This window comes from Ursus arctos, unplaced genomic scaffold, assembly GCF_023065955.2.
Source record: "Ursus arctos isolate Adak ecotype North America unplaced genomic scaffold, UrsArc2.0 scaffold_9, whole genome shotgun sequence".
NCBI classification, from domain to species: Eukaryota; Metazoa; Chordata; class Mammalia; order Carnivora; family Ursidae; genus Ursus; species Ursus arctos.
Window position 1 is genome coordinate 12,072,322 of NW_026623111.1, and position 12,148 is coordinate 12,084,469.

Here is a 12,148-nt window from a genome sequence, read left to right on the forward strand (position 1 = left end):
TCTCTTTTTCAAATTCCCCTTTCCAGAATTTGCCAAGATGACAAATTAAAATCACCTGACACTTAATACAATAGCCATGGACCTTAAGTAGGGTTGGTTGGTGTAGAGCAAACTCTCAGCGAGTGGAAGCTATGCTCTTCCACTTGCCAAGCTCTGGAAGCACAAGCTAGATCTTCCTTGCTCAGAGCAGACACTCCCACATCTGCCCAAGTGAACTGCAGTGAGTAGGGAAAGGAATCAGGTTTTACAAAGGATAGCACGGCTTTCACAAGTCCACTCCATATGGTAGGCTGGGCGCTGAATCCAAGCTCCAGACCTCTCATAATTGTGGGCAGATTTCTCCGCCCGTGCTCACAAACAGCCAGACCCACTTGCCTTGGTCATTAACACAGTTTATTATTGGCACACTTATCAGTAAAGCATACATAAAATACAGCTGTTTTATAACACACGGAGCCACTGTGTCTTTACATGTGTGGAAGAACATATTAATATGCAAATGGAAAAATTAGTTCTCTTATAAAGTTTCACATAAATACACTGGAATTGCCCCAAAAGAAAAATCCCCATAAAAGGACCAAGGGAGGGCTTTACAAAATATTATACAAGAAATATACTATGAAAAGAAACAACAGTCAACTCAGATACAATAAAAAACACAAAAAAGTTTCAGATTTATTAAACTGCCCACAAAATTAATGGATTACATGGCTTGAAAAGATTTGGATCAACAGCAATTTTACAAACGCATCAGTTCTCAACGGGCCAGGTAGGTGTCTTTCTTTACATAAAAATCCACCTCCATGTCTTCGATGACAAAAAGACATTTCTTGTTTCAGCACTTGGGCTCAATTGAACCAACTCGGGTTGGAGAACCGATTGACATTAGCTCACCCATAAATTACCCCACTAGGCCCTCTTAGCTGTTACCCAATGAAAGAAAAGGTGAAGAAAAAATAATAATAATAAGGATACACTTAAATTACTGTCCAAAAGCTGATTTTTTTTCTTTTCTTTTTTTACTGAAACAAGAAACTCTCAGATGCAAGTCAAAAAGCAGAAAATATTTTACAATATTAAAAAGTCATCTGTAGTTAGGGTCGGCATATAATGAGACCCTGAGCACTGAGGGCGTATTGACAATATGGCCTTCGTTGGGTTGGGGCGGCGGGGGCGGGGGTGGGGGGGGGAGGAGTGTAATTAAGAAACATGTGGTTAACACCGAGCCAGGAGAAGCGCTAGCGTTCGCTCTGGTTTTAATTACGATCAGTGCCAGTATCTGTGTTACCTGCGAAGGCCTCCAGGGAAGGGTCATGTAAGTTTACTGGAATAATCCTCTCAATTCAAAAAGGAAAAAAAAGAAAGAAACTCAAACTCAGATCATTGTGGTTTAGAAACAGGTATTTGCGTGGAAAAGTTTTTATTTCTCTCCTCCTTCCTCTCTCGTAAGCAAGCATCTGCAAGCGTGGGTGTACCCCACGGCCTACTGACGGTGGGTGCAGGTGCGGGTCAGTCTCACTGGGGAGCCTGGGGCGGGGCGTTTTCTGATTTGGTCTCTTGAGCGGCGGGGGGTTTACTGCTCCACGGGCTGCTGTTTCCCAAGGCGGGGGGGCTGTTGAAGTCTTCCTCGTCGTCCACGCCGTTGGCCGCGTCATATTGCGTGTTTTCTAATCTAGTGATTAGCCTTTCGTCCTCGTCCCCAAACTCACCTCCCATCAGAGTTGGCTCTCCTACCACCATCACATCCTGTGAACAGCAGCTGACATTATTACAGGGAAACCTTGGGACAGAGAAGCTCAGCTTAAAACACTAGCGGGAGGAGCTGGAGGGATCTAGGACAGACACACTCGTGTACTGTGCCCCGGGGCCAAGTCTCAAAGTCGGGGGGCCGAGACGCATATTTGATTTCTAGAGGAAATAAACATTGCCTCCTGACGTGGAACAACCACGCGAGTTTATGTCCTTAGTGCGCAGCCTGACACCGGAGAACGAGCAATGCTAGCAATCTGCAGAAATAAAAAAATGGATTTTTCAAAATTAAAAAAATCCACGCTTTTAACTTGCCGACATTGGGGACTTTAGAGAGGGTTGTGGAACCTTCTGCTGGGTGCTTTCCAATACCTCCAAAACTCCGCCACTTTTTATTTGGGGCCTCTGAATGGCTTTGGAAACTAGCAGCCAACGTGGGAAGGATGCAGTTCCACGGTATTCACGCAACTCATTCCAAATGGCATTCTCTCTGTCCCAAGGACGGTATACATTTTAATTGAAGACAGAATCTCTCTTTTTTCTACTCAGCCAGGCCCTTTTATGCAGCCAATATCCTTGACATTCTGCTACTTAATTATGGTAATTAATTTAGGTAAAGTTTTCGATAAAAACAATGTTCACACTGATTTGACAATTTGCATAGCTAATTAAGTCATTAGCAAAAACTTGCTGATTGCCAACAAGCCCTGAATTTACCATCTGTTATTTCATGGTGCGTGTCACCTATCCCCACACAGGCAACCCTGCCACCAATCTGGGCAGTAAAGAGAACCAGTCTGTCCAGCTGGTACCATAAAAGGAAGATGAAGAGCACTAATTATAATTACATTGATGAAGCTGGTAGTCATCAGAAATGGAAGCGTGCAAGAAGAATCCATCTAATCACTCCTTTAAGTACAAATTGTCCTTCCATGCAAACAAGGAAGCCACCTACTGTAGCCAGGAGCATCGTGGAGGCCACTGCTGCAGCGGCACGGGGACGGGGGAGAAGGACACATACATAGGGCACAGCTCCGGCCTCTTTGTTCAAAGGGGGCCGTCTGGGGTTGTTGGGTGACCTGGGCATGGGACAGGACACCTGTCAGGTGATACTGCTGGGCGGGCTGTGAGCTATAGTCTACTTAAAAGTGCAGTGACTCCCGGAGAGTGCCCAGTGCTGTCGGCTTCTGCCTCTGCTGGAAGAAGCAGGGCTGAGCCCGCTGCTTTTGGACATGGAAGGGTGTGTTTCCTGACAGGGAGGCTAATTGGACAAAATGCCTTGGTTATGGGGCAAAAACTGTCTTCACTGGGAGCAAGAGAGGCTTTCCTGGGACAGTATAGTAGAATACTGCCTTTGGTCAGGAGAAGGTCCAGTGGGCCCTCCAGTTTCCTTCTAGAAATCTGAGGTGCTGATTGAAGAGAACCCTTAATGGCCGCCTGGTCGATTTTGGAATGGAAAACCCTGATTGATTGATTGATTCCCCGAGAATTAGGGGGAGATCATCCGTGGATTTCCAAACCGTGTTTCCGGACTAATCACCCTTGTGAGCTGACAAACATGATTTTAAAGAGCTCTGTCCCAGGTGAAGTAAATGCCTCCAATATGAATTGGGTAAACTCAGTGATACAGGTGCTGGCGGGGAAATCAGCAGTGTGCTTCAAAGAACGCATCGATTATGCAGCGAAGAGCCAGACGTGACACTGACATGGGGCCGAGGCGAGGTACCACATAGACAGAGACTCTGATTGGCAAGAATACGGACAGGACCGGAGATGAAATGGGCTCTCCAGAGAGGAGGGGATGTTATCGGGTTAGCTGCACTGCCCACTGGGGGTGTCCTGGACAAAAAAGTGCCGCTTGATTACAGGCAATCGGGAGACAGTGCTTATGACGCGGAACAAAGGTAGGGGGAAAGAATAGGGCAAGATTGGGGAGAGGATGACGTGGGTTAATCTCATTTCATGACTTATGCGCAGCACATTTTGGAAGGGTTGGAAAACACATGCGTGAGGTGTCACAAGACAGGAGAAGGGCATAGGGACCGACCACGTGGGTCTGTGTTAGTATTGTGAGTCCAAGGTCATCGAGAGAGGCTGGGACAGTGTAGGGAGGAAGCATAATTTGGAAACAGAGGAGAAAAATCAGAAGGCAGCTTAAGCGTGACATTAGGAAAAGGTCCTCAACACTCCAGGTGCCTTCATCACATCAGAAAAATAATGGTCATTCATTAAAGTACTATGGTAATAGTGATTTGAATCACTCCAAAAGGGGCTGATATTGGCTCGTAGTGTTTGAACAGCTGGAAAAGGTACCCAGGCATAGATCCTTGTCGGCATCCTAAATTTCAGAGAGATGCCACATTTGCCTTTCTGATTAGGAAAGAAAATCCTTAGCTGGATACATAATCCTGTGTGTAGGCGTGTGAGTGATCGATAGACGGCAAACTATGAAAGAGATGTGTGCTGAGGGCTCCTTGTGCACATAGGTACTTGAGGCCGCTTACACAAGTATGCACAGGGCTCCGCCTGGCCCTACTGGACCTGCAGACGAGACGAGGGTTCTCTGCTCAGGCGGTCTCGATTTGTAAGCCTCACACAAAATGGACAGAGACATAGAGCACCTTCTGGGCTGCCTCTCACTAGTGGACGTTGGCTCCATCTGCCCCACCCCCACATCTTTAAAAATCCCCCCAACATTCAACATCAGTAATGAGAGGTGCATTTCCTTCCCATGTCTGCTATCTCGTGTGTCCCAAGGAGGCAGGGCTGGTGTGTCGGAGAGTAACCCAGATGCCCTTGACTCCCCATGAGGCAGACCTCTGCTCCTCGCCGGAGGCCTGGAGGTGCCACCAGCTCTTGCCCATGTCACATCTTCTCACTAATCCCCCGTGCAAGGACCACCAACCTCTGAGGAGGACTGGAAGTGACTCCTTTCAGGGCCCCTCAATGCTTCTCCTTAAATTGGCCAGAAGGGGTCACTGCTGTTGAATGACACAGGTCTCCATCCCTCCCAGGGTTGAGGCTGCAGTTCGGGATCGCTCCTAGCCCCTGCTCATGGAGTGAGAAGCAGAATCCAAGGATTAAACCCTAGCCCTCGCCAGACGCACACGTCGCTGCCATGGCAGCTAGGCGGACCACAGCTGTGGTCACGGTGGCACATAAAAGCTGGTCATGCCTGTGAACGAGGCAGCCAGGATTGCAGATCACGCTCTATTTTAACAGTAAAATCGGGTCGGTCATTCAGTACACAGGGTTAAAAGATGTGGTCACTACAAGCCAGACGATGCTTATCATTTAATGTCCATCCAACAGAAATGTGCACGTTTTTCCTAACCTGGTTGCCTTTCGCTGCCCCTCTTGGCCCCCTGTAAGTTTTACTCGATGAAAACCTCTTTTAATTGCGTGGTGTGGGGATGGTGCTGAAATTCTGCTCTCACTTTCTAACGGTGTCTTGTTCTCACCGAGTCCAAAGGATGTCCGTTCACTAAGAACCCTCTCGACACAGGGATCCTCCACTAAGATGCAGTTGGTGGGGGGGAGGAAAGGAGCATCAGGGAGCAGAACACACTACGTGCCCTTTAAAATGAAGTGGAAATGCTTCCAATGAGGCCAGGTGCGCCAAAATGCATGACGCGTACGCCACTCCCTCTTCTACACCTGAGGCTGACCTCACTGATGGACGGCCCGCCAAACCCAGTCTGGGCCTCAAAATCCTACTCAGTGCTAGACCCTGTTAGCTGACACCAGGAGACTGGGGTGGCAGGAGAGAGGAAACCTCCTGGCCATCCCTCGAGTAGACACTGAGCTCTTCAACGACGAGGCCTGGGTTTTTGTTGTCGTTTGTCTGTTTACTCTTGGTATAGTGGGGGGCACGTAGTAGGAGCTCAGAAAACATTTGTTGAACTGCGCTGAATTCTTGCAGCCCCTGTGCCTTTAAGTAGTGATGTCACAGTTCCAGAATTCTCTGGAATGCTCTCTCATTTGCTAGGGGAAACTAACAAATGGTAGTTTCTAAAACTCCAGGAGTAGATGAATAATGGGCTACTTGTGAGCAATTCTGGGTTGATTTATTTATACCAGGCCATTTTCTCTATGCATTTCCAACTTAACCAGGAGTGGGCCTAACTTATTGGTACCTTAATAAAAAGACTCTGTTTTTCTTCTTTGATTTTTTTTTTTTCCTGATTCTTTAGCCCAGTTCAGAAAACAGAGGTGAGTCTGGCATAATTTAAAGACTATAATTCCTAGCAGTCTTAAAACTAAAATGGTAACTTCCCCACAGGCTGGCCACTCTCTCCATGACCCTTTCTTTCTTGTGCAGTGAGGATGAAAACCATACCCTCTGTCTATGGAAGACAGGAGAAGAGTCCCAGTGGCCCTGGGGATTCTCAGGTACTGATGGCGTTGGTTTTAGCCAAAGAAAACGAACCGATGGAAAGTGGGTAAAAGTAGGTCGGGGACAGGTTGAAAGACACATTTAGAAGTAAGTGGAGAAGCCCCATGAAAGAAGGGTCCACTCTCACATGGGGGGAGATGTGAGGACGACAGATCAAGGGGGGAAAATGGTGAGAAAGAGGGAAAAGGTCAAATTGCTTCGGTTGAGGGAAGTAACAAGAAATCGAGCACATTTCCCAAGACATGGTGTCTAGAGGATGTCCATGAAGCACCACGAAATTGTCGGGGCTCAAAGACGGTCAAACGCCTGGTGACGGGGTGGTGTGACTAGGGCAGCAGAGAAGGAGCTCCCGCGAGTAATTGTGGAGGAGACAAGGGACAAGAAATGCTTAGAGGAGCATGAGAATTTAAAAGCGATAAATGGTTTGACACTGGGCTGAGGGATTTGGAGTCAGGAAGGAATTGGACAGACAGGACAGGACTTGAAAATAAAAGTAATAGGAGATGAAGAAGATGAAGAAAGGGCCCACACGGTGTACACTCTTTGGGGACAACCGTCAGCTGTCAGCCTTGGAGTTCAAAGAAGCCCCCTTCGCAGTGGCCCATTTCCTTTGTCAAGACCCAGAAATGAAAGAAAGGGTCAAGAGGTCAAGAGAGCTGAGACCAAACCAGGGGCCGACCCTCCCCCTGAGCTCATGAAATGGGTAAAGTGGAATCCACTGAGCTGCATTTTGAGTGGCTGGGAGTTAATTACCTGAGTCTTAAAATACGAAGGGACACCCATGTTGGGAAGGCCCAATCCAATTACAATATGGAGCCTGAACGCCGGGAGCTAGTTTCCAGTGGAGCACAGGGTCTCCAGCGATGGTGCCGAGAGCCCCTTCTATGCCACCAGGCATTGCTGCTAAGTGATATTTTAATTAAACCTTAAGTGACATATCTCCTGTCTGTGACTCTGACGGCTTTTTAATTCAGGTCCCTACGCAGCACAGACTCTTAATATTCCTTTCTAATTCCCAGGTTGCAAGGGAAGGTTTCCATGGCAGAGCTCCTCCCTCCCATTCTTGCCCTCCCCTGCCCTGGCCTTGCCCTCCCCCGCCCCCGCCCCCAACCTGCCCGGAACGCGTTGGCAGCTCAAGGAGGCTTTCACGTGGGCCCCTGCAGGTGGAAGACAGGCAAAGGCAGGATTTCAGGCCTAAAAGGAAAGCGAGACTTACAGGTACCTGACTGGACAGACTCAGGTTGGCGGCTGGCGTCTTCTTCTTGCTGCCGGTGCTGTTGGCGTTGTTCCCGGCACTGCTGTTGGAAGTGCTGCTGGTGGAGTTTTTCCTTTTTCTCCGTTTGGTTGTCGGCTGCCTTGTGGGTTCTGCTGCACAGTGGAAAATGGACGGAGGATCAGTTCCGGGGCGACGGTCAGAATACCGCCCTCCCAAGAGGCTGCGCTTGGGAATTGAAAAAACTAGACTCTAAATTGTTTCCATTTCTTTTAACTTTACACAAAGTAAAGGGAGGAAGCGGTTGTTCTATTTTTAGCACAAAATGTGCTCAACCCTCTTCTTTGGCATCTAGATAGAATGATTTGTGTTTCGTTGTGTTTTGCTGATGTTATATGTGTGTCTGGAATCTATTAATATATTTTAAGGGCCAGCCACAAATACCACTTTTACAGTTGAGGTAAAAATATGATTACCATTACAAAATTGAGGAATACATTTTTCTCCGGACTGTCGTTTCTTTAGAGCGAAAGCAGGGCCCTGGATTCCCTTGGGGGGCAGGGAGGGGGCCTCTGAGGTATGAGAGAAAGGATGCAACCAAGCTAAGGGGGTGAACCCGTGTAGTAGCCGTGTCTGCGGGCTTGACCCCTGGACACGTGTACTCGCATATCACGCCTGGAGGTGCTCAAGTGCGAAGAGGAGGAAGCATGAGTTCTGTCAGCCACGGGGTCCCAAGCTCTGTATGGTTCTCAGGCTGCATGGTTGGGAGCCCAGTGTTTAGAGAATGCTACTAATTTCAACGTTCCTGGCGGGAAAATGTCTTAATGTGCCATGGCCAGCATATTCATGAAGGGGAACTTGGTCTTTTCAAGAAAGTCCTGTTTAGAAACAGAGGAAAATATTTTGCCCCAGCTGAATGGGTAACGTCTTCTTGGAAGCACAGGGATCCGTGGTGAAGTGGGTCAGATGAATATTTATTTATATATCTCGTAGTGAGTGTTACCGACTGTTTTCATGTTCTTCATGGTTTCTATGTCATGACTATCTTATATTCATAACAACTCTATTCATTAGATACTGTACTAATCTGTGCTTTGTAAATGAGAAATCTTAAACTTTTTCCAGGCAGTTACTCAGTCGAAAATGGTATGTAAGAGCATCCTTTTTGCTAACCCTAGTCTTGACCCAACTCTGATGGAGAGACAGTGAGCTAGGGCCATACTGGAACCAAGTGAGAGGGCCTTATGGCGTTTTCTTAAAATACCTATGCTGCTTCTGATGGGCGATGGGCAGGATCTCCTTTAAGGCTCATTTCAAAGACCCCATAGTCCACCAAATTATCCCTGACTTTTGAGGAAGAAGGGGATTGTGTTCCTATTTATATGCCATTTTTTTTCTTTCATGAATATTTTGTCTCTTATGTTCAAAGATTTTCATCAAAGGGCCTAGCATGTCTATCCACAGAGAGCTATGGGCGCTTGTCCTGAGGTTGGGGAAACAGGAAATAGGATTGTTTCAGCCCCTGGTGCCAGAAAAGAGTTGAGTGACACATTCAAAGTCAAGCAAATCCTCGGTTCCCCTAACAAACATCTTCTTTCTTTACCTCAAGAATTAAAATCGGCTACTTTTTTTCTTTTGTATCTGTACTCCCTTTGTGAAATTTGTATCTGTACTCCCTTTGTGAAATTTGGGGGAATATACCTAAATCGCATACTCTGGATTACTCCCATTGGCAGCAGGTAGTTGAGGTAATAGAGTCATGAACTCTGGAGATGCAAACACCTATTGTGACACAGACCTCTTTCACTGATCAGCTATGAGACCGTCTTTGGCAAATTACTACTTAAATCTCAGGCCCTGTATATTTAAAATGGAAGTAACATTAAATACCTCATAAGGTTATTGTGAGGATTCAGAAAGAGAATGGGAGGTCTGGGAGGGCTGGGATTTCTGACTGTTTTATTTGGTGCTGTACCCCTAGTGACTGGAACAGAGCCTGGCACCTAGTAGGGGTTCGATCAATAACTACTGAATGAATGATTGAGTTAGTAAATAATATATAATTTATATATGCATATTATATATGCATATGTTGGAAAAAATAGGTTCTCAAAGCATTTATTGAGTGAAATATCTTTCCCATAAAGCCTTATTGATATTGAAAGAGAAAATAATCTAAGCACATTCAATAGATTTAAAAAATAATGTTCCAAATGTCTAAAATTCTTCTAAGACAGGGATATAACTATTCCATGTAAAATGATGCTCGTTTTCTCAGATTTCTAAATATGTACTTGGTTAAATCTACTATATTCATTTCACATAAAATGCCTGGCCCATTACCAGTGGAAGGTGACCATTCTATTTTGTGATTCAGAAAGCTATGTGCTTCGTGTTAATAATTACTCTTTATAAAAATAATTTTTAGCGAATGGATACGTTTTGCTTTTATGATCAATGAGGCTCGACACACGCCTGGGAGTAAAAATGTATTAGATAGAACGACAATTAATGATGACTGGAAGCAGTAATTTCAGAGCCCCAGCAGGAGACTATAGTATCTAAACTGCCTTCTAAGGAAGTGAGGAAAATGGAATCTTTTATGTATTCTCTTCATGATCAGAGTACCCTTTGATATTAGATCTATCTTTAAAAAGGGAGCAAATTTATTTATTTATTTATTTATTTATTTATTTATTTATTTATTTATTTCCTTCTTTCCTTTTCCCCTTCCATCCTCCCTCCTTCCCTCCTTTCCTTCCCATAATTTCTATCATTCTCAACAACAACGAAAAAAGCATACAACCCCCCCCCCAAAAAAAACCAAGCAAACTAACAATGGACCATGAGAAGACACCAGTCTTGTCCAGTGGAACAGCAACTGGACTGGGAGACAGGAAACCTTGCTTCTGATTTTGGCTTTGCCAATGATCTAACATCAAATAAATCAATTGACTTTTGGGTTTCAGTTGCTGAGACTGTAGATGATTCCTAAGGATGCTTGTACTTCACAAATTCAACATCCCCAAGTCCAAATATCCGTAAGAAACTACTCTTCCTGACAAATTTATGATTCCTTCCTTCCTTTTAACATCACTTCATCCCCAAAAGAGGCCTCAGCAAATGCATTTAGAACAAGAGCGGAGAACGAGCTCGTACCTGGGGGTGCCACCATCCGCTGCCACTTCTGAAATAAGCAGGTCTTCAGGCAGTCTCGTGGACTGAGGTTGTAAGTTTTATGTCTCGACATCAGTTCCTGCATTGGCTCCAGTATTACACACAACTGCGAAAAGTTCAAAGACACCGGTGTCTCACTACTTGATAATATTATTTGCAATAAATAATGTTAACAGCTGGAAACAATTAGAAAGCTCAAAGGTACTTTTCTTTTCTTCCCTGGTTTTGATTTTCTCTGTGCAAGTTTGGAGGAAAAGAAATATTACCAACACTTGATAATGCCCACCTAATTTACTATTATTTATAATACCATATTATAGCTGAATGTGATTTACACACACACACGCACACATCCGTACAAACTGTTGGGCGGATATATGGAGCTCTATTCTGAATTCAAATGATTCTCTCTGGTTAAAGAAAAAAGCCCTCTTCCATGGCGCACAGCATGCTCTGATTTCTACTCTGCTTTCTGCTGTTGCTCCTGTTTGTACAACCTCACACTGCGAGTTACAATGCTGGTTTACGTAGATCACGTGGCAGTGAAAGCCATCTTTTAAACTGAGGAGAACAAAGTGGCAACTACAAGTACTTTTTTGATCCTAATTCTTATCAAGGCCCACGATGAGCACTATTTTATTTTTATTCATGTACTCATTTGTATTTTACACATAATGATAATGTCAGGAACATATGCCGACATCAGTTCAGAGTGGGAGATTTCTCTGTGGCTCTGTACACGGTTGCTTTCTTCCCTCCTTTGGTTCGATTTTTCGGATTTACTTTGGTCCAAGACATCTGATGACAAAGATTAATGAATGAAACAAGAAGGTAAATCCATTTAGGATTGCCTTGAACTTTTCTGAATTCCTTCTCAGTTGGAAGCTCATCAGACTACTGCTGCACTGAGAGTGTTCTATCTAAGAAGACAAAGACCACAACACAGCCGTACACATATTGGCAAAGCACCCTTCCATGTGGAAAAACAGCATTTCATTATAGAAGGCAGATGTGGCTTCATCGCCCATCTTTCTTACCACTCCCTTCCCTTCTGTCATTACACAGAGGACATGCTGCTTTTTGTCCAATGGATTCCCTTTCCTTGGAATTCTTCCCTCCCCTCTTCTTGGCTAATGCCCACTCATCCTTGAAGACAAGGCTTCTTCTTCTCTTTCACCTTCCTCTCCAGGTTGTGCACCTCTCCCTATGCAGGCTGAACTGGGTGCCTCCCTACGGTTCTCCCGTGGCACCCAACCCTTTCTGCTCTATGAACTCACTCCTCCATGCATTGTAACCCTCTGCTTCCAAGTCTCTTTTCTACTTGAACTTGAACTCTTTGAATGCCCAGACTGTGCCTTTTTTCTCTGCTTTCTTAGCTTTGGCTCGAGTGAATGGATGCATTTAAGGTGTCCTTATAAAGACCAGAAGATCTTTCCATGCCAATGTTCCTGAAAGTATGGTCTAAGGAATACTTCCATCAGAACCAAATGATTTGATTATTAAAAATACAGACTTCCAGGCTGTTCTCCTTCTGTTTCACTGGGTCTGGAGCTAGGGTCCTGAATCTGCCTGTTGGAAAGCATGCTCCTGTCTAATTCTGATACATTCTACTG

At 45.2% G+C, this 12,148-nt stretch overlaps 1 protein-coding gene across 11 annotated transcripts in view; it reads right to left on the bottom strand.

Annotated features, from left to right (window-relative positions):
* Positions 1–376: 376 nt before the first annotated feature.
* LDB2 (LIM domain binding 2) overlaps positions 377–12,148 on the bottom strand; it is a 368,516-nt gene continuing 356,744 nt past the window's right edge. The window contains exons 6-9 of one of the 11 annotated variants that reach the window (XM_048211954.2): positions 10,518–10,641; positions 7,368–7,513; positions 4,655–4,797; positions 1,753–2,006 (exon numbers count right to left, since the gene is read on the bottom strand). In XM_048211954.2, the coding sequence (XP_048067911.1) occupies positions 4,693–4,797; positions 7,368–7,513; positions 10,518–10,641 (375 nt within the window). In that variant the 3' untranslated portion in view covers positions 1,753–2,006; positions 4,655–4,692. Of the gene's footprint in view, positions 2,007–4,654; positions 4,798–5,903; positions 7,514–10,517; positions 10,642–12,148 lie in introns of those variants that run through there. The other 10 variants (XM_026514481.4, XM_026514483.4, XM_026514479.4 and 7 more) reach the window with 10 other exon arrangements.